The sequence below is a fragment of the Danio rerio genome, chromosome 23 (assembly GCF_052040795.2).
Source record: "Danio rerio strain M-AB ecotype USA chromosome 23, GRCz13ab, whole genome shotgun sequence".
NCBI classification, from domain to species: domain Eukaryota; kingdom Metazoa; phylum Chordata; class Actinopteri; order Cypriniformes; family Danionidae; genus Danio; species Danio rerio.
This window is the reverse complement of record NC_141043.1, coordinates 26074235-26096386: the sequence shown is the minus strand read 5'-3', so window position 1 is coordinate 26096386 and position 22152 is coordinate 26074235. Positions and strand designations below refer to the sequence as shown.

The window sequence follows — 22152 nt, the reverse complement described above, 5'->3', positions numbered from 1 at the left end:
GGTGCTGTAGTGCTGTCCCAATTCTTAGGGGTACATTTTAAAGCCCTTCCCCTTAACCCTCGGTTGTAAGAGCCAAGGGGAAGGGGTAGGGGTATAAAAATAGAATTGGGATTGGGCCATAAAGAGTTCACCAAAAACTTTAAATTCTTTCATAATTCCCTTATTTCAAACCCGTTTGTCTTTTTTTTTCTTTACAAAAAAGAAGACATGAAGAAAACTGGATACCTGTAACTATTGACATGCATAATATGATAAAGTACTGCAGTGTTTGGGAGTTGTGTTTTTTTGAGGTAATTAGTCCAATGAAATGTGCGTATTCCATACAAAGCTTGAAGCTGATCAGTCAATTCTTGTCACGTAACGTGGTTTTCAACTGATGCGCCTGGAAACGTAAGCATGATGCGCATGTGCAATATGCGCTCTGAATATGTGTGCGCAATCCGCACGCCTCCATTGGAAATAACGAACTTGCACGCACAAAAGACGAGATATGTGAACAGCCCCATAAGCACCTATGCTTCTCTTCACATTCAGAAGATCCCTTCACTCCTGATGCTGCAGAAAAATTCAATTTAGCCTGTTTAGGCTGAGTTGGACAGCCATGATTTTGGGCCCCAGTGTTTTCCTTGGTGACGAGTATTGTCATGGTATGCTTTCTATTGTCATTGCTTTGTCATAGAATGCTTTCTGTTGTCATTTCACTGCAGTATTTTTGTTTTTACACTCAATCAAATCAAAGTAATCTCTGTATTTCCAGTTGAAGAAGCAACCACTCTCGTCAGTGAACATTTCAGCTCGTGTTCTCCAGCAGTTTAAAATCGCATGCTTATTAACTGATATTTCAGTGGAAAACGTGATTTAAAAGAAGCATTTTTTTCTTCTCAAAACTATAATTGTAATGTAAGTAATGCTATTACATTGACTTTAGTAACTGTAATCAAATTACACAAAATTAAGATGTAAAACGATACATTGCTGCGTTGCCCTAAAATGTAATTGGAAAACAGTAACACGTTACTGTGGAACGTGTTACACCCAACTCTGCTAAGAAGTGTATTAGAATACAGATTTTTCAATTATTCATTCATTCATAATTAGTTCATTTATTGATCAGGGGTCACCACAGCGGAATGAACTGCCAATTTATCCAGCATACATTCTACACAGCAAATGCCCTTCCAGCTGCTACCATCACTGGGAAACCATCCATACACACTCATTCACACACATACACTACAGCAATTTAGCTTACCCAATTCATCTACACCACACAGGTTTTAGACTTGTGGGGGAAACTGGAGCAAACCATCGTGAACACAGGGAGAACATGCAAACTCCACACAGAAATGCCAACTGACCCAACCGGGGCTCGAACCAACAACCTTCTTGCTGTAAGGCGATTGTGCTACCCACTATGCCCAGAATACAGTTTAGCCACACAGATAACAAATAAGCCAAAAAAGTCTTATTTTGATTTCACAGGGTCTTTAAAGGAAGCCATTACTACTGATGACCCTTCCGTGTAAGCCATGAATAAAGCTCTACACATCAAAGAACAGTGAAGGAGGAGCTTCATGCATGGCAACAAAACTGAGAGAGTCTGCACCTCTGTATATGTCCGACACAAAAGTACAAACTCTCACACTCGTACCTCTCGACACCAAGCTCACTGTTCATCCCTCTCTCAGATAAGAGTGCTGGAGAGAGACACTGAAGAAAAAAAAAAACAAGCCTGTGCTTGAAAGGGCTTTTGGAGTGGCAGAGCTCAGTCTGGGATTCTTTGTGGGGAGCGAGCTTTACTAATGACGCTGTTTGATGTATTCTCATCGGGGGGGAAGGCTGTCTATCCCACTCCAAAGAGAAAGAGGGGCCTCTCTAATGGGCCCCCATCTCCTCTTCTAACCTCCGCCCAAAGACAACAACAACACTCCCTCCGTCTGTCTCTCGCTCCACTTCTTCTCCCTTTGCCGGCCTTTGAGGTGAAGAATCTCCCTTGGCGTATTCAATTATTTTCCGTTCTCAATCGTCACGTGGAACTGATACGATCGCTGCGCAAGTGTAAAACTCTGCTCCTGTCTATGCATGAGCCAAAAGAGTTCAAAAGCCTGCAGGCAGTGTGCATATCTTAATACACGCCGATGTTGAATGGAGCACATTATGAATGGGACTGTGAAGGTACGAGAAAAGTTCCTAGAATTAAGATGTGCTTTTGTCTATCTGATCACAATTGGACAATGCTACATTATGGGTATAAATGCGGTCTAAATAGTGTGAGGTTGTCCACTTTCAACCACTTTGCCACTCTGACAGCTAGCTCTCTGCAACTCTCACATGGCTGCCCATTGAAGCTAAGCATGGCTGTGCCCGATCAGTACCTGGATGGGAGACCACATGGGAAATATAGGCCCCATAACCCTCCCCATATTATAATTGGCTTCATCACTCTGTTTCCACTCCACCAATCAGCTGGTATGTGGTCTGGCACAATATGGCTGCCGTTGCAGTTTTTTACACTGGTGTTGTATGAGGAATAATCTAACTTTGGCCTATTCTTAGACGTCTTAGATTTTCACTGACAGACCAAATTTAGCCTTGTTTTAGCCAAGAGAACTATGTTTAGACATCTATTAGACATAATTTAAGAACAAAACATGCTTGCTGGGTTAATAGCAGGTGGAAAGAATAATGTGTCTCAGCTTTTCACTAATTGCCATAAATGAGTGGCATGGTTCAGTTCGGTACAGTACAGTTGGCTAAACATTGTTTCCACTGTCAAAAATACCAAAATAGCCAACCGTACAACTTTTACGGCAACATTTCCTAGTGGTACCTAGCACAATAGTACAGTGCCAAAAGGGTGGCACTAGACTGACTGTTGAATACCAATGCTTTACAGTAAAAAAAAATGCATGTGAACGTATCTTCGTAAATAAGTGTTATGGTTCAGGACAGTACAGTTGGGTACACATTTGTTTCGACTATCAAAAGTACCTAAATAGTCAACTGTACCACATTTTGGCACCGCTTCCTAATGGTACCTAACACCACAGTACAGTACAAATTGCTAATGGTTTACAGAGAACAACTGTGTCCAGCAAAACAACAGAATGACAACACGTGAAGCACCATTTTAAAATACACAGCTATAACATAGCACCATAGCAATTCAATGACTGCCCTAAACCTGGTCCCTCACAAGTCGCATCTAAATGCTTGCCACGCGTCTACATTTGACATTTGATATAATGAACTTGAGTTTAAAACAAGATGCAATATGTGAATGTCCCATTTGGTTTTCTTCTACAAGCAAAAATGACGTTGCTCTTTTTGGCATAAACTTCGCCGACCAAGAAAAAGTAGTATTGGCAGTGGAAAGGCAAGATGACCCAAACGGAACTGTATTGGACTGCACTGAACCATACCGCTCAGTGGAAACAAGGCATAAAAAACACATGTTAATACCATTTGGAAACAACAACTAGAAAAACACAGGTTGAGAAACACTTCTACAAACCACTGCACCCTCTGGATTCTGGAGCAGCTATGTTGATCCAGTCTCTTCCTCTCTGTACGTCTCTCTCTGACCCTAATCTCTTAGCAGTGTCTTTCCCACAGGGCTCAGCCACCCTAGCGCTGCTATCTCCAGCCCAGCCTGCTCTCCAAGCTCCATCACGTCTTATCAGGCAACCTCCTGCCTGCCAACACTCCCGAAGCCCTGGGCTGAGTCCAGTTCCTCTCCATCTCAACCTCCATCTCCATCTCTGCGAAATCAACGGTCCTGAACTGTCACTCAGACAAACAGCTCAAATTCACACAGCAATCCGTCCCCTCAGTCCAACCCCCCAAGTGATTAAACACAACCTTTAAAACCTTTAAATTCTCAAGATGGGATTTGACAGTGCAGGACAGAGTGATTTGCAGTAAGAAATGCTTTCGTAAGCAGGAGAGAAAAAGTTTTGGAGCAGGGCAGCGTGCCCGTGGCGTCAACGCAGGCGGAGAGGAAACCTGGCTCCGGACCACACTCTCTGTCTGCTCTTAGCACTTCGGTCTCTAGCTGAAGTAATGCACTCAACTAAAGAAGAGAGAGTTCGGGACTGAGGAGGAAGCCGTGATTTTGCATGGAGGAGCTGGAGGTGGGATGTGACACTGACTCACTCACAGTTTTACTCCTTATAAACCTCTACTTCAACAGTTCACCCACCTCTCTCCTGTCCATTTATTGTTCTTTGTTGTGCATTTCATTTTTTTTAACATTTATTGTAAATAAATTTATATTCAATTGAATCAAACTTATATACATTTATTTTGTTGTTGTATTTATTTGCATTTCATTTGATTTTTCTATTATTGATTCATTTTTTTCAACTTAGTCCCTTCATTCATAAGAGATCACCACAGCAGAATGAACCGGCAACATATCCAGTATATGTTTTACACTGTGGATGCCCTTCCAGCTGCAACCGAGTACTGGGAAACACCCAAACACTCTCACATGCACACTCATACACTACAGCTAATTTAGCTTACCCAATTCACCTATACCGCATGTCTTTGGACTGTTCGGAAAACCAGAGCACCCGGAGGAAACCCAATTTTCCCAAAATGCTAACAAATTAATAAAATGTGCTGCGTTTTCTAACAACACAAACAATTTACGAAAATGCGCTGCATTTTTCCACCAAGCAAATTAATAAAACAAGCTGTATTTTCTCACAGCACAAACAAATGAATAAAAGCGCTGTATTTTCTGACAAGGTAAACAATTTACGAAAATGCGCTGCATTTTCCCAAAACGCAAACAAATTAATAAAACACGCTGCTTCAAACAATGCAAATAATTTACAAAAACACGTTGCATTTTCTCACAAGGCAAACAATTTGCAAAAACGCGCTGCATTTTCTCACAACGCAAAAAGAAACACAATGGAAATGTTCCTAAAATGTGACGGATGCCTCTGCACTGTGAAGTTGCAGGTGATCTTTAGCCCCTTTCACACATAGAGACCTTTCCGGAAAATTGCCGACAATTTTCCGGAAAGGTTGTATGTGTGAACAGGTCCTTTTTGAAAATACCGGTAAATTCGTTCTGGCTATTTTCCGGAAAGAGAAGTTGTAACATTACCGGCAATTTGCCGGAATGCTGCACTGTGTGAATGCAGAAGGAAGATTACCGTTATAAGCGCGTGCACGTCTAGAACGTGCTGACGTGAGACGTCTGCTTTAGCCAATCACAACAGTCAGACGCATTTACGTCCGCGCGGTTTGTGAGAATAAAAACCTTTGAATATTTTTCCAGACACATTTAGCTGCTAGAAGTTAGTCAGATCACGTTTATATGTTCTTCTTTATGCCAACTGTGTAAATAATCATCGATGAGATGCTTATGTTTGTTTACCTTCAAGCTTCAGCCTGTGAGCGCCTGCACACGCACATATTATGAACATCTCGACATGCGAAAGTGATCCTGCGAAAGTTGTTCACAATATTGATCATCCACAGAGTTTGTAATTTAGTCAAATTTTTACAAATACAAGCGCAGCCGTTTAAAGCTCATTTGTGGTGAATGATGTCAGAATTTACCGGTATTTTGGAATGGATGTGTGAATGCTCTTTTTCGGAAAATTTCCGTAACGTCCTCGCCTGTGTGAACAGCGCTTTTTTGAATATACCGGTAAAGTCGTTCCGGAAATTTTCCAGATATTTACCGGTATCACTGTGTGAAAGGGGCTTTTGAAAGGTGAGTTTTTTGTTTGTTTATTTTAATATCCAGATTCCCTTGGCTTCTGTATTTTATTAGACTAAATAACCATAATCTACATAGCAGGTCTATCATGTTTTAGGGTCTCCTAAAAATATTTCCGTTGTGTTTCTAGCTTTTGGATTCAGCACTTTTTTATAAAATGTTTGCGTTGAGAGAAAATGCAGCGTGTTTTCGTAAAATGTTTGCATTGTGAGAAAATGACTAGAATGAACAGTACATCTAATCCAGGAAAAATCTTTAAAATATTTGTTCCTTTTATATTTTTATATTATGAAGTGAATACTCAAAACACATTTGGTTGCACATAGCACATTTTTTCTAGTGTGCTAGTACACTTTTACACATATCTCCTTTGGCTGAATTGGGAATATAATATCAGACTGCCACCAGAAAGCCAGAAAAGGAAAAAGCAGTAAACTATTTTAGGACCTAAAACTTTTTTAAGAAAGTAATTCTAGTAAAAATATGCAATACACACTTTATACACTTCTTACCTTAAAACTTTGCCCATTCAAAAAATAAATGCAAAAACCTGCTTCAAACAGCTTAAAAACCCATAGCTGCAGCAGGAATACTGTGTTCTCTCTGTCTCTCACTGTGCTCTAGGGAGAGACAGGGTTCAGCAGCGCCTGTCTGCCTCAGGGTCAGAGATTTTAAAGCGGAAAGCCTTTAATACCAATTAAATGTTGCCTCTTAAAGCTGTGATGCTCATATTTAACACCAAACAGGGAGACTTGGAGCTGCCTCATGCCATCACCATGTTACCAAACTCATAGAAGAACGTCTCCTGTCACCGGCGATGTCACTAATTCCTATAAACTCCAACCCGGGCGGTGCAGCACCAGGCCATAGCAAGGGCAAAAAACTTTAATAACGGGATAAGGCTAGATGGATGGAGAAATAGCAAAACGACTAAATGAGGCTCTTGGTTTTCTCCTCCTCACCCTGTGCTCTTTCCGTCTCTCTTCGGCTACTGACAAGTTGGACAGGCCAGACTCCTTAATTCCCTTTTCTTATTCCCTTAATCTGTCATCTTTATCAGGCAGGGGAAGTGGCGGGCGGCGCGGCGGAGCCCCAACCTCCAATCAATCTCCACATTACAGCTGACAGAATGGTGCTAATAACTTATTGATCCCCCTGTTTGCGGGCCTCGGCCAGAACTGAAAGGATGGCATTGATTGGCTATGGGGGGGGGGTTTGAGGGGGGAGCAGCACGGCGCTTCCGCCAGCCTGGAGGATTCAGTACCGCCCTCCTCTACTGACGCTCCCCCACTGAGAGCCTTGGGGGAGAGACAGAGCAAAAGACAGCAAGAGAGAGAGAGATGCGAGCAAAAAAAAAAGACAGAGATCAAAATCATGGGAAAGAAAAGGAGAAAACAACAGAACAAGGCAAAAAAATGCTGCAATTGTGGGAAAAAAAGACGAAGATACAAACAGTGGTTGAGAAAAATGCAGGAAAGGAAGGGTATCCACAGAGATATTAAATAGAATAAAACACATGCAGTTATGGGCTCACTGTATGATGGTATAAGGTGCACTGTATGATGGTATAATAAGTGCTATGCTTATTGCAAAAGACTGAGCGAAATCTGGCTTACAGTAAAAGATTGACTGAAAAACAATCTAAAACAGATCCTAAAATTCAGTTGATTAAGTTATCTTATTAGACACTAGATTTTAGAAACTGTTTGCATTTAAGCAACATGTGGTGTTGCAACACCTTTTATATTGATTCAACATGTGCGTGCGTGCGTGCGTGCGTGCGTGCGTGCATGTGTGTGTGTATGCGTGTATGTATGTATATATAGTTAAAGTCAGAATTATTAGCCCCCCTATTAAATTTATATATAATATATAAAATTAAATTCCCCAATTTCTGTTTGATGGAGAGGAAAAAAATCAACACTTTTCTAAACATAATAGTTTTTCTAGTAACAGTTTTTTTTATTCTTTGTCATGATGACACTACAAAATATTTTACTTGATATTTTTTCAAGATACTTATTCAGCTTAAAGTGACATTTAAAGGCTTAACTAGGTTAATTAGGCTAACTGGGCATGTTAGGGTAGTTAGGTAAGTCATTGTATAACGATGGTGTGTTCTGTAGACTATCGAAGAAAAAAATTGCTTAAGGGGGTCAATCATTTTTGTTGAAATTTATTGAAATGTATTTATTGAAACTATTGAAAGTTAAATGTTTTTTAAAAAAAAACATTTTGTTCTAGGTTTTATTCTGCTTTTGTTCTAGGTTTTATTCTACAGTTGAAGACAATGTATAACTCTCCTGAGAATACGTATATTTTTTCAAATATTTCACAAGTGTTGTTTAACAGAGCAATGCATATTTTAGAGTATTTCTTCAAAATTTTCTTCTTCTGGGGGAAGTATTTCTTCTTTTAGTTTGGCTGCAATTTTGTAAAATTTTTCTTTTTCAAACAATTTTTAAAGTTAATATAGATCCCTTAAGAAATATTGTTGAACAATCCCATTTATTCAATAACTTGCATTAATATTACCAACTTTTGATAATAAGAAGCAAAAGTGATGTAGAATCTTGAGAATGAAATCAGCTTATTGAGATGGTTTCATAAGAACCAACAGTAAAACATAACAGTATTTTCATTGCCAAAAATATAATTTCCCATATAGAACTGTGATGTATGTTAATATATGCAAATTACACATATGGCATACAAGTTAATGCTTAGATTTCACATATGAAACACCATATATGAAACATATTTAAAATTATTGTAAAAATGGCTATTTATGCATGTTATTTTAAACAATTAGAATTATAGGTATGTACACATATATACAGTATATATGAGCTACAATTTCATACATATACAGCCCCTCCCCTTTGAATTTTCTTTCTTTTTCAAATATTTCCCAAATGATGTTTAGCAGAGCAAGGGAATTTTTACAGAGTGTCTGATAATATTTTTTTCTTCTGGAGAAAGTCTTATTTGTTTTATTTTAGCTAGAATAAAAGCAGCTTTTAACCCTCTCAGGCTCAAATTAATTTTTAGAAACAGGACAATTTTGATATTTGGGGAAAATAATCATATGGGGTAGTACAATAGAATCCTGACTTTTTTTTTAGAGAGACCTTCACATGCAAGGAGTTCTGGGATGTTGCAGATTTGCAACATTGGCTCAGTGTGGTAATCAGACACTGACAACTGAATATGATATGAACAATACCTTTTTATATACAATTTTTCAAACAATGTAACAAATTGCTTTTCAGTGACAGAACAACAACAAAAACAATATGGGATCCAAATCCAATATCTCATATCATAATTCATGTTTCCAAGTCACTTTGTCATGTGGTACTCCAAGAAACATTTTTTGTGTGTGTCATCTGGTGAGCAAGTGGGGAAACTGTTTGTTGCTACTGGACAACAAAGTCCTGCAGTGGTACTTCTGAGTAAAAAAAAACTAAAAAATATGTATCTGGAGTAATAAGGTAGTTATTTTTTAACTGTTGCAAATCAGCAACACCTCCTTGAGAGGGTTAATTTAAAAAAAAAAAACATTTCAGTCTTCAGAACAAACCATCATCATACAATAACTTGCTTAATATCCTGCATAGTTAACCTAATTAACCTAGTTAAGCCTTTAAATGTCACTTTGTATAGAAGTGTCTTAGTCAAATATTATGTACTGTCATCATGGCAAAGATAAAATAAATCAGTTATTAGAAATGAGTTATAAAAACTTATGTTTAGAAATGTGTTGAAAAAAAAATCTCTTCGTTAAACAGAAATTGGGGGAAAAAACAGGGGGCTAATAATTTAGGGGGTTTTATATATTTGCTCATATATCAGATTTCTGCATGGGTGATTAAATATGTGTATATGTGAACACATTTGATAACCTGTTTCATTCAAAGTGATTTAAAGTGCCTTCAGCCCACCCAAAGTATAATGATAATGCAATGGACGAGTACTTTTAAGAGAGAAAGCAAACAAAATCACAGACTGGACACTTCAATTGCTGTCTAAACATGCAAATGTTTCGTCTTCATAGATTAAAATTATAATGTACAAATTCAGAACCCTTATTCCCTGATCCAGATACACACCAGACGCTCCTGTCTGCCTTTAGGAAACCAAGAGAGCGGCAGAGAGGGAGGGGGAAAAAAGCAAAAACACCTTATACGCCTATTAAGAGTCTCTGGTCTGACCGCAAAGCCACGTTTAGGAGTCTACACAGAGAGCCAGACGAGCTGCCGGCGCCCTGCCCTCCCCCATCCCTCACTGGGGCCAGCAGGCCGGACGGACGGACGGAGAGAGAGCGAGAGAGAGAGAGAGAGAGAGAGAGAGAGAGAGAGAGAGAGAGAGAGAGAGAGAGAGGAGGGGGAGCGGAGCCGCCTCTGCTCCGTCACTGACGCCTGGGTCAGCTCTCATGTCTGTCCCTCAGATTTAATTAACGGGCCTCTCCGGTGCAAAGCAACCCCAGCGCGGCAGTCGGCTTCCTCTTCCTCCGCCTGTCTCGCAGTCCACCCTCCCCTGATAGCACACGACGCTCTGCTCATTCATTTGTTCTGCACTTTTCCAACCTTTTCTTCTCTCTCTCTCTTGCTCAACCGCAGAAGTAGTCAGACTTGAAAGGAAGTAAAAGAGACTGTGTGACGGAGCACAAAAAAAAGCTGTTGGAGTCTCGCGGCTGAACAAGGAAAAACGAACACTTAGCCTGCTTTGATTTAAACTTATGTAAGACCAACCTTCATCATACTGATACGGAGGGCTGGGCAATATGACAAAAAAAATCTCATATCGTGATAAGTTATCTCATATCTTGATAACGATATCTATCACGATATAAGCTAGTACCTTTTCTGTAAATTCACTGAGTTAATATTGACCACAAAAGGACCATTTATTGTGGACATTTTAAATGCTCAAATACTTATTCATCCATTCATTTTCTTCTTAGTCCCTTTATTAATCTGGGGTTGCCACAGCAGAATGAACTGCCCACTTAACCAGCATATGCTTTACACATGCAGCGGATGCCTTTTCTAGCTGCAACCCATTACTGGGAAACACCCATACACTCTCAATCACACTCATACACTACGGCCAATTCTAGCTTACCCAACTCAACTATACCACTTCCTTGGACTTGTGGGGAAAACCCCTGCGAACATAATGAGAATATGCAAACTCCACACAGAAATGCCAACTGACCCAGCCAATGATCGAACCAGCAATCTTCTTGCTGTGAGGCGATCGTGTTACCCACTGCGCCATTGCGTCGCCCATGCTCAAATATGAAAATATGCCCCTATTTATCAGGGGATGCCACCGCGGAATGAACCGCCAACTACTTTTATGCTGTGGATGCCCTTACAGCCACAACCCAGTACTGGAAATCACTCATGCACTCTCTCATTCACACCCACACATACACTATGGACAATTTAGATCAACCACATATAGCACAGGTTTTTGGACCAGCAAGAAGGTCGCTGGTTCATGCCTTGGGTGGGATAGTTGCCGTTTCTGTGTGGAGTTTACATGTTCTCCCCATGTTCATGTGGGTTTCCTCCGGGAGCTCCGGTTTCCCCCACAAGTCCAAAGACATGTGGTACAGGTGAATTGGGTAGGCTAAATTGTCCGTATTGTATGTGCGTGAATGAGGGTGTGTGGAAGTTTCCCAGTTATGGGTTGCAGATGAAAGGGCATCTGCTGCATAAAAGGTAAGCTGGATAAGTTGGCAGTTCCGCTGTGGCGACTCCAGATTAATAAAGGGACTAAGCATAATAGAAAATGAATGAAAATGCTAAATGTAAACACTGTACTTTCAAGCTTGCAACTTTCTAACGTTTCTGTTATTCACAACCAGATCGCAGTCATTCATATGAGGAAAATGTTTTATTACATAAACAATGTATGCTGTGACACCACAAAAGAAACATTAGAGCATAATATGACTTTAAGATCATCCATATGATATATATCAGGGCTGCACAATATATCGTTTCAGCATCAATATTGCGATTTATGAGACTGCAGTAGTGACATCGAAGACATTACAGTTACCAACATTGTGGAGTCATTTAACCTTTAACCTGATGGAGTATACACTAGCCTGCATATTATTCAGACAAAAGATGGCGCCAAACAGTCAAAGACACAAAGCTGACAGAAATTAAAACAGCTGATGGAGTATACACTAACCTGCACATTATTCCGACACAAGATGGCAGCAAACAGTCAAAAACACAAAGCTGACAGTAACTAAAACAGCTGATGGAGTATACACTAACGGCCCATTCACATGGCATTGCGGCATTGCTTGCTGCAGAAGTTAGGACTTTCTCAACTTTTCAAGCGCCACTGGAAGCGTCAGCCAATCAGATCACTGCATGCAAGTACACATGCTCAAACAGTAGCCGATTGCTGACTAATTTCATTGGCTCACGCTGCTATGACAATCATGTAAGCCCCAACTTCAGACACGCCCTCAATCAAGCGTTGATGCTGAAGCCCTGTGTGAATCGGGTTTAATCTGCACATTATTCAGACACAAGATGGCGCCGAACAGTCCAAAACCACATTGTGACAGACCATTAGGTATATATGAATGTTGATTCAGTTCAATTCAATTCATCTTTATTTCTATAGCACTTTTACAATGTAGGTGTCAAAGCAGCTTCACATAGGTGATTATAGAAAATTTAGACAGTGTCAGTCTCGTTTTCAGTGTTGCAGTTCAGTTTAGTTCTGTTGAGTGTGGTTTAATATTCACTGATGAGAGTTCAAACACTGATGTAAGTAAATAAATGTACACCTGAGATAAATGTAATCTTAGTCTGAAAGTGTATTATTTGCATGTGTTGTTAGGGCCTGACTGTAATAGTTTCAAACAAACTTAAACATTTGGGCACAATAAATTAAATGTTTGTAACTTAATGGAAATTATACATTTGTGCTCAATTAAAACGGTATAGTTGATTTTTTTATTATTAATATAATTCAGTGATTATTTCATTTCTGCTTTTAAATACTGTTAGACTCCCCAGAAAATCTCATAATATAGCACAGCCCTACTGGTACATTACGTAAGATGTAGTAAATGTGCATTTGCAAATGAGCCTGTTGCATGCTTTCGACCCCTAACCTGGCCCAGAGACGGAGGCTCTCTAATTTCACTGGCAGACAGAATTAGACGCGCTGGGTGATCGGATTGGACTTGTTTACAGACATGAGTCTAGCTGCTTACAGCGCCCGTTAAACCTCTTTTCAATGCTCAAACTGACAGATTTTGGTCATCAGCCACGCCGCAGGTGGCTTCCGCTCTTATTCCTTTGTGTCTTCTTCAATTAGGATGACGATTAATTGAGCATCTTCCATTTAGGTTATAGGAGTCTTGCTTTTAACCCAAGCTTTAGATCTCTAGACTGGCTGGAAAGCTCTAGGCCAGAAAAGGTGATTCGATCCATCTTCAGAGCCATTAGATCAGAGAGATGTAGGGGATACTGGGATACTGGCTTAAGACTTTATTATGCTGGGCCGATGCTACTGTAATAGGATTTGGACACATATTCGCATATGGCCATTTTACCAGAAACCTGCAGTAGGATGTATTATAGTATGGTTTAACTATGAGTACTGACAACAACCTAAAGAATACAAAAATGTTGTGCAAATAAGCAACCAATGTCTTAAGTGAATTATAACATATTAAAATTTAGGAAATTGGTTAAATAATTTTAAATAAATAAAATTAAATGTTTTAGTAATTATTATTGTTTTAAGAAAAAGAAGAAAATATTTTTATTATATAATATTAATAATAATAATAATAATAGTAATAATTATAATTATAATATTAATTATTACAATAACGACAATAATAATAATAATAAATATTATTATTATTATTATTATATAATAAAAATATTTTCTTCTTTTTCTAAAAACAATTATTAGTTAATTATTAGTATTAGTTTTATTATTATTTTACTATTATTATAATTTTATTATTATTTAAAATGTATTATTATTATTATTATTATTAGTAGTAGTAGTAGTAGTAGTAGTAGTAGTAGTATTAAATAGAATTGCTGAAAAATACAGAAATAAATTAAACATTTAAATAATTTTACAGACATATTAAATTAGTACATAAACCTTAAAATAGATGTAAAGCATAATTTATATAAATTATAAGATTTATATTAACTTTTAATATATAATATAATATATATAAAATAGTAAATATAAATATTAATATTTTTAAGTTATGGTCACTTATAATTCATTTATTTGTTTTACATGAGTAGGAATGTGAAAAAGACTCAATAATTAGTAACCATGTCAATCACACTATTAAAAAGTATTACTTAAATCAAATAATAAACTATAGTATAATTCTAAGACTAAACAAAAATGTAACATTAGATTAATGTAACATTAATGTAACAGTAGAAACGGATCAAAATTACTCAAGTTATCTGCAAGTGACCAGTTGGTTCAGATGACCAAGGAGATTAACACAGTACGTCCCATAGTCCTTCTGTTTGGCGCAAGATTAATGACAAATAAAGCTATTTACAGCGAGTAGTTTTAAGTTGTGTGCTAAGAAGAGGCGAAGACAAGAGCATTAGGTAATGGAATGAAGATGGCCACAATGGAGCGAGTAATGAGCTTATAGCCCTCAATCATCCCAATTAAAACAAATTAAAATACTAGCACGCAGTCAGCGTAATTGTTCAACATCAATTAAAGCAAACACCCTGTAAAAACAGAGCAATAAAACAGATGAACACAGATAGAAAGCCATAGAAATAATTATAAAATCAAGATTATAGTGCAGATAATGCAGATTTCACTGATTTGACAACACCTTTTTTTCATTTGGCACACCACCTTTCTAAAAATTTCTTGTTGTTCTGCTATGAAAATACACCAAAAAAAAAATTTAAATGAAAGTTTTTTTAACCTGATATTCCATTGTGCTCTGTAAATTATACAAAAGAAACACTGAGAGTAACATAGATAGAAACTAAGTGTCTACCTCCTAATCCAAAAGCCTAAAGTATCATATTTGATACATGAAGTTCTCTAAGTGGTCAAAACAATTAAAATCTTTTCATTCATTTTCCTTTGGCTTAGTCCCTTTATTCATCAGGGGTCGACACAGCAAATTAACCTCCAACTTATCCAGCATATGTTTTACACAGCGAATGCCTTTCCAGTTGCAACCCAGTGCTGCGAAACATCCATACATGCTTATTCACACACATACACTATGACCAATTTAGTTTATTCAATTCACTTCAATTCAACTGTGGGGAAAACTGGAGCACCCAAAAGAAACTCATTCAAACACGACGAGAACATGCAAACTCCACACAGAAATACCAACAGACAGAGCTGAGACTAGAACCAGCGACCTTCTTGCTGTAAGACAACAGTGCTAACCACTGAGCCACCATGTGGCCCATTAAAAAGTATATTAATCAAATATGATGTATTTTTTTGTGTACAGTCAATAAGCATTGTAGACCTACTGCACTGCAATGTGTTTGTGTGTTACAAAGCTGTAAAATGACTACAGTAAAAATCTGTTACCTGGTTAACAGTGTATTTCCTTAGTATATACACTTAATAACCGTGAATTAACTTTCCCACAATTCCCTGCATGATGCTTTGCATTTTTGCCCTTTTGTTGACAATACATAGTTCATTTTCTTTTTTCTCACAAGTGATGAACATTAGAGTTTTATGTTATATCTAATGTTGATGAATAGCATTTACTGCGTTATTTAAATTTTATGTATGCTACCATGCTGGTGTTTTTCATAGTTATGTGAATGACACTGAGCATCTTACATATTAGCATGTTTCTCTGCTCGACTGCTCCTGAGAAAAGTTGTTTGTGATGAGCTTTTGTTCTCATGACCATATGCTTACGGTTGTGTTTTTGTCTATGCAACAAAAGGTATGATATGTAGACATTTGTACTTGAGAGTACAGATGTAAAAAATTAAATATGGTAGTTTAACATAATATTTTGATATGATTTTATGGTTTTTACTGCATTTTTACCAATAAAGTTAAACATACCAAAGCTGCCCATTTTTCACCATACATATTACAGATTTTTTTAAACAGAGTAGGGACTTATATTTCATCCTTTTAAAGACATATTATTGTGGAATTTACAGCAAGAAATTATATTTATATTCATTTAATGTAATTAGCATAAGAAGATAACAAGTGCACCAAGATGTTATTTTTCCCAGTTTGAGCTACTTAGTAAAATTCAACCTTTTTTGTATTATATATATATACGGTCACACTTTACAATAAGGTTCATTAGTTAATGTTAAGTAATGCATTTACTAACGTAAACAAACAATGAACAATTAATTTACTATAGTTTTTATTAATTTTAATAAATGTTAGTTAATGAAAATACAGTTGTTGATTGTTAGTTCATGTTAACTCCTGGTGCATTAACTAATGTTAACAAGCATGGACTTTAATGTTAAATAATGCATTAGTAAATGTTCAATTATGATTAATAAATGCTGTACATGTGTTGTACATGATTAGTTCATGTTAGTAAATGCATTAACTAATGAACTATATTGTAAAGTGTTACCATATATACAAGGTTGAGGTCCGAATCATCAGCCCCCCTGAATTATTAGGCCCCCTATTTATTATTTTCCCCATTTTCTGTTTAACAGAGAGAAGATTTTTTTCAACACGTTTCTAAACATGATAGTTTTAATAACTAATTTCTAACAACTAATTTCTTTTATCTTTGCCATGATGACAGTAAATAATATTTGACTAGATATTTTTCAAGACACTTCTATACAGCTTAAAGTGACATTTAAAGGCTGAACTAGTTTAATTAGGTTCACTAGGCAGGTTAGGGTTATTAGGCAAGTTATTGTATAAAGATGGTTTGTTCTGTAGACTATCGAAAAAACAAATAAAGCTGAAAGGGGCTAATATTTTTGACCTTAAAATATTTTTTAAGACATTAAACGCAGCTTTTTTTTCTAGCTAAAAAAAACAAATAAGACTTTCTCTAGAATAAAAATATTACCAGACAAACTGTGAAAATTACCTTGCTCTGTCAGCAATTTGTAAAATATTTTAAAAAGAAAGAAAAAAAAGTCAAAGGGCGGCTAATAATTCTAACTTCAACTGTATATCATATGGACACGTCTGATAACGTCACATGACGCATTTGAGGCTACTGAAAATCAAGTCTGCTGAAATAACAATTAAAATCCTGTTAAGTGCAGAGGCATGGATAATAATGTGTGTTTAGGTGTGGTTTACCTGTGTGTGCGGAGGCGAGGCTGAGGTCGGAGCAGGACTGGCCCTCTGGCATGCCGTGCTGTCGGGTGTGGTGCAGATTGGAGATGATCGTTGAAAGATCACTATCACGACTGGAAAAAGAAAAACAGAAGAAGGAGATTGAAAATGAGGCCTTGTTCACACCTCGTATAAAGAAGTGTTTTGGATGTTCGAATCACAAGTAGACCATGGAGACACACTCCTGTTTACACCTGACATTTAAATATGTCTGCTTTGTGCTCTTTTGGCGGCTTTCGGATAAGGAAGGGTCTATTTTTAGGTCCTTTTCTGATTTTCAACTAATATTGAACCATTTTACATACTTTACACTTGAAGAGATCGCACAGTTTATTGATGAACATTTTACAGTTAAAATAAGTTAGTAAATGTTAAAGAAATAAATTGAAAATACTTATGAATTAATTCATCTTGAATTGTACATATCCACTGCACATATACATTTTTAATTATGCCCATGTCTATCTGCATACCTCTGATTATTAATAGCAACCTGTACAGATATTCATCTACTGCAAATCTCTGTTCATAGTCAATACAACCTGTAAATAATGTTGACAGTACATCCATCTGTAAATATCACCCATAGTTTTTTTTATAAGTGCAACTTATAACTTATATCCTATATCCTGCACTTGCTCCTATTGCTCTCCTGGGTAGACCTAAACTGAATATCATTGCCTTGTATTTGTACATGTGTAATGACAATACATTTGAATCTATTCTAATCTAATTGCATGAATTTAATATCACATCAGCTATATTCAGCGGTTTTATTAGGGAAACATTTATTATTATGCACACTATTAAAATATCCGCAAATAAATAGTTTACTATATTTTGTGATTCATTCCTTTTTTTGGCTAGTTTTTGAATTTCCTTATTGAACCTTCATCTTTCGTCCAGCAACTTGGAGAAGAGGTTTGGAGGAAAAAGTAAAAAAAAAAAAAAAAAAGAAAAAAGACTTTTATTGACATTTTTAATAGTTGGAAGTGAAATATTGCCCGAGTTGATGTTGTAACTTACAAAATCCTGGTAATAGACTGCTAGTATTTTTTTTTTAATGTTTACGGATATAATCTCTTTATATTGTTTTTAAACAATACATATATTTTAAACTACTAAAATGATGATGGAACAATTTCAACATCACAAGTTGTCAGAGCACAGATAAAGCTATAATGCAATTCATAAGCATAAATAAACATAAAAAAAGCAATAATAACAAAATTCTAGCTTGATCTCATGAGGAAACACAACTATTTCACGTTTGTCAGTTTAAGCGCTAAGTCATTCGTACGAAAATGTATGATTTTAAAATGGTGGTGTGGCACCCAACCCTGCCCCTAAACCCAACTGTCAATGGGGGATAAGCAAATCGTACTAAAATGTACAAATGAGGTTGTGCAAATTCATAAGAATTAGCCACCAAATCAAAAACTTACAAATAGCTGTGAGATTGTGTTGAAAACACAGAGCCTGTTAATTAATTAATTTACAGTGTAATATTTATAAAGCCTGAACTATTTATGATGTGTACAAAAATTAAAGGAGATATTGAAAGTAATCAATATTTATTTATTATTATTTTGTTTAAGTTTTGTGACTGGCAAGAGCATATTTAAAAAAAATTAACTACAAACTAAACTTACGCTTTCAGACATCAACGTTTAAATCTGTCTGGCCAGCGTGCTTCAACAACACATTGCATAATATTTAAGAATGAGGTCAGTAGGCGGGGAGTAGGTGGCCTTTTGTGACCGCATTTGACCGCAAGTGCGTCTACACAACAATAGCAATCTGACCTTATGCGTTGTTAACTACCTCTACAATATACCATGTGGTCAAACTGGACAAACTTAAAACATATCAGACCCCATTTACACCTGTATTTAGCCTCATCCACTTCTGATCAGATTGAAGAAAATGCGTATTTTAAAACCCACTCATAACCCAAATTTACAACATACAAACATATTTAACACCTCAGTATTTCAAAACATCCAACGTAATAACAACCAATTGAACTCAAATAATCAAACTTACCAAACCGAAATGAAGACGAATGATGTAACTGCAAAAAGTAAACAAAAGTAATTCCACCACAAACAAAGTTGAGTCGACCCGGTGCACTCTGGTTTGGTCGCCTAAAGCTGAAACGCTCTCTGCCTTTGGCTCTTTTGCCTCGCTCCTCCGTTCATTGTCTTTTGGATTTTAAGCGTATAATGAGCGCTGACAGATTCCTGCGTCAAGCAATTTTGAGTTTCATCCAGTCTCATCTTCAACCTTAAGATGTTCTAATCAACACATTCAACTCATAAGCAGTTTATGAGCTTAAAACCAGGTGATTATGCTTTTTATGATCGCTCTGCTGAAATGGTTCGGGTCTCTGGAGACGAGCGGGGGATGAGTGTAATCTCTAGAGATCTGCCATTTCATAAAAGAACCCGATAAGTGGCAAATAAAAGAGGATGTTTTACCATTCAACGCGAGCGTCTGGATTTAGAAATTAGAATGGAAAATAAAATCTGTATGTAATTCCGCTGATATTTAAGGAGGTATTTATGCCCCGTGTCAAAAAGGCCTTGTGTTGTGTAACGGCAGCCTGAGAACTGATCTGCTGTTTTGGACAGGTGGGGAAAAAACCAATGAATGCTTGAGAAACTATTAATATCTACTTCACTTCATCCTATAATTAACACCATTTCAACTTGGTAAAATGTTTCAAGCTCTCTCTTTGATTTGTTTGGTCTCCGGTGTTCACACATATAATCACATCTGCTATTTGATCATTGTTTTTCATAATGCTTTTCATGAATGTTTTTCATAATTAAAAGTATTATAGAAAAATAATGATATTATCTTACTAATATTTCCCTAAAATTACTGTTAATAACTATTATGAAAGTGATTTTAATTAAGTCAGAAGAACATTTTATATTATCTTAACGGAAAATCTAAGGTTAATTAGGCAGTTGTATTTTATTAGATCTTTTAACAATTATGTTTGTACATAAATCATATTCACTCTTTCAACTATTTTTTCGTTTGTTTAGGGAGGGGGGTAATTGCAGATTTTATTATCCTGAATAATAATGTTTACACATAAATCATTTACAGGTCAAAGATAAAAAAGAGGCATTTAATCATTGGAAAAATAAAACTCTAATATGACTCCAGATTTTCATGTGTCTATGCAAAAACAAAAACATATTTTGACCATGACTTACGGAAGGCAAATGTTGCAATGTTACAATTTATACAGTGTTCAGCATAACTGAGTACAGCCCTTTTTGAAAATCAATATTTTTATCCATTTCTCAGTGAATATATGCAATGTATTTTTGTGCATTTAAACAAAACAGATACATTAAACAGATATATTTATTAAAATAATATTTTAGACATATTTAGACATTTAGAAAACATAATTTAAACATATTTAGAAATTGAAAGATAACACAATTAAATTCAAGCAACATAATTCAATATAAATTACAACCTACAACATTTTTTACAAAATTTGTACATTTTTTGCTTCTCTTGATTTTTCCTCTTTTTAAAATTTGTATTTAATATTTTTCTATAACATTTAAATTTGTGTGTACTAGTTTTTGGATTATTAACGTATGTTATTTTATTAGATAATCTCCAGATTTGGCTTCAGTACTGACTAATCAAATGTATATATACAAATATAATATTGTATAGCTTCCTAATAAAATATGAATTTAAAGGATAATAGATTTGTGAGGGGTGTACTTGTATATGCTAAGCACTGTCTACCACATTTTGCAGGGTATTTAAAGAGCAATAATCAAATAATCATTGATTATTGTTAAAAAAAAATCCCAAAAATATTGCTGCAGCCACAAAATACTAAATATTTGTCATTTTAATTTTTTATTTTGCCATTCTAACAGCTTTTTATTATATATAAAATATATATATAACAAAAAAATATATATTTTCAATAATAGCTTTCTTTTACTTTGACTTTTTTGTAACTGTATGTATATAAAGTGGGACGGCATGGTAGCGCAGTGGGTAGCACTGTCACCTCACAGAAAGAAGATCACTGGTTTAAGCCCCGGCTGGGTCAGTTGGCATTTCTGTGTGGAGTTTGCATGTTTTCCCTGTGTTCGAGTTGGTTTCCTCAGGGTGCTACTGTTTACCCCACATGTCCAAAGAATGCGCTATAGATGAATTGGGTAAGCTAAATTGTCCGTAGTGTACGTGATTATGTCCTGGTCCTCCAGGTTTAGGGTTGAGCACTGGGCTAACAACCCACCTTGTAAAAAATTAGATGCTACGAAACACCAACATAGTGCGGCTAAATATGACCTTCGATTTAAACGGCTCTGGGAGTAAGTTAGTAAGTAAGTGTGTACAGTTGAAGTCACTATTATTAGCCCCCATTTTAATTTTTTTTTATTACCCAAATTATGTTTAAGCAAGTACATTTTCACAGTATGTCTGATAACATTTTTGTGTCTGAAGAAAGTCTTATTTGTTTTATTTCGGCTCTGACTTCAAACGTATATCAAAAAGGAACAATAAAAATAAATGAAACATCTAATCTTTGACCCACACACATAGAAAACATAAATAAAGATGGCTAAAGGACGGAGCTCTTCATAGACTTATAAACTGATCCCAATACAGAACTGACATCTATTTTTTTTACCCTCCTCTCCCGGGTCGTCTCTTCAAGGCCAGCTGAAGGGTTTACAGATTAGGAGCGGACAAGGCCATTCCTTCAACCTCCCTTCCTCCTCTCTCATCCTTCATTAACCCTTGTTAGTGCTGCTCGGCCCATGCTGTCTCTATAGAAGAAGTGTGTCATGGAGGTATTTTAATGCAATCTGATTACAGCTCTGATCGCTTTATAGCACATAATGATTTCAAATACCAGATTAGCATTTAGCGAATATCTGATGCATATTTCTGTGGGGTGCACTGGTGTCAAGAGGGCCGCTTTTACGGGCTGTCACATGGACATCCCGCAACCCTCTGGGTTTCTGTGGCGG

The 22152-nt window shown here is 36.5% G+C and overlaps 1 protein-coding gene and 1 long non-coding RNA gene across 17 annotated transcripts in view; both read right to left on the bottom strand.

The window, feature by feature from the left end:
* Positions 1-22152, bottom strand: part of samd11 (sterile alpha motif domain containing 11) — a 105196-nt gene that overhangs the window by 38506 nt on the left and 44538 nt on the right. For 14 of the 16 annotated variants that reach the window (XM_087307097.1, XM_087307098.1, XM_087307100.2 and 11 more), the window contains one exon: positions 17087-17196. In XM_087307097.1, the coding sequence (XP_087163223.1) occupies positions 17087-17196 (110 nt within the window). Of the gene's footprint in view, positions 1-17086; positions 17197-19168; positions 19278-22152 lie in introns of those variants that run through there. The other 2 variants (XM_087307106.1, XM_087307111.1) reach the window with 1 other exon arrangement.
* LOC147838208 (uncharacterized) lies at positions 4260-7561 on the bottom strand. Its single transcript, XR_015523576.1, has 3 exons — positions 5729-7561; positions 4816-4979; positions 4260-4467 (listed from the first exon to the last, which is right to left on the bottom strand). It is a non-coding gene; the product is annotated as an uncharacterized LOC147838208 (long non-coding RNA).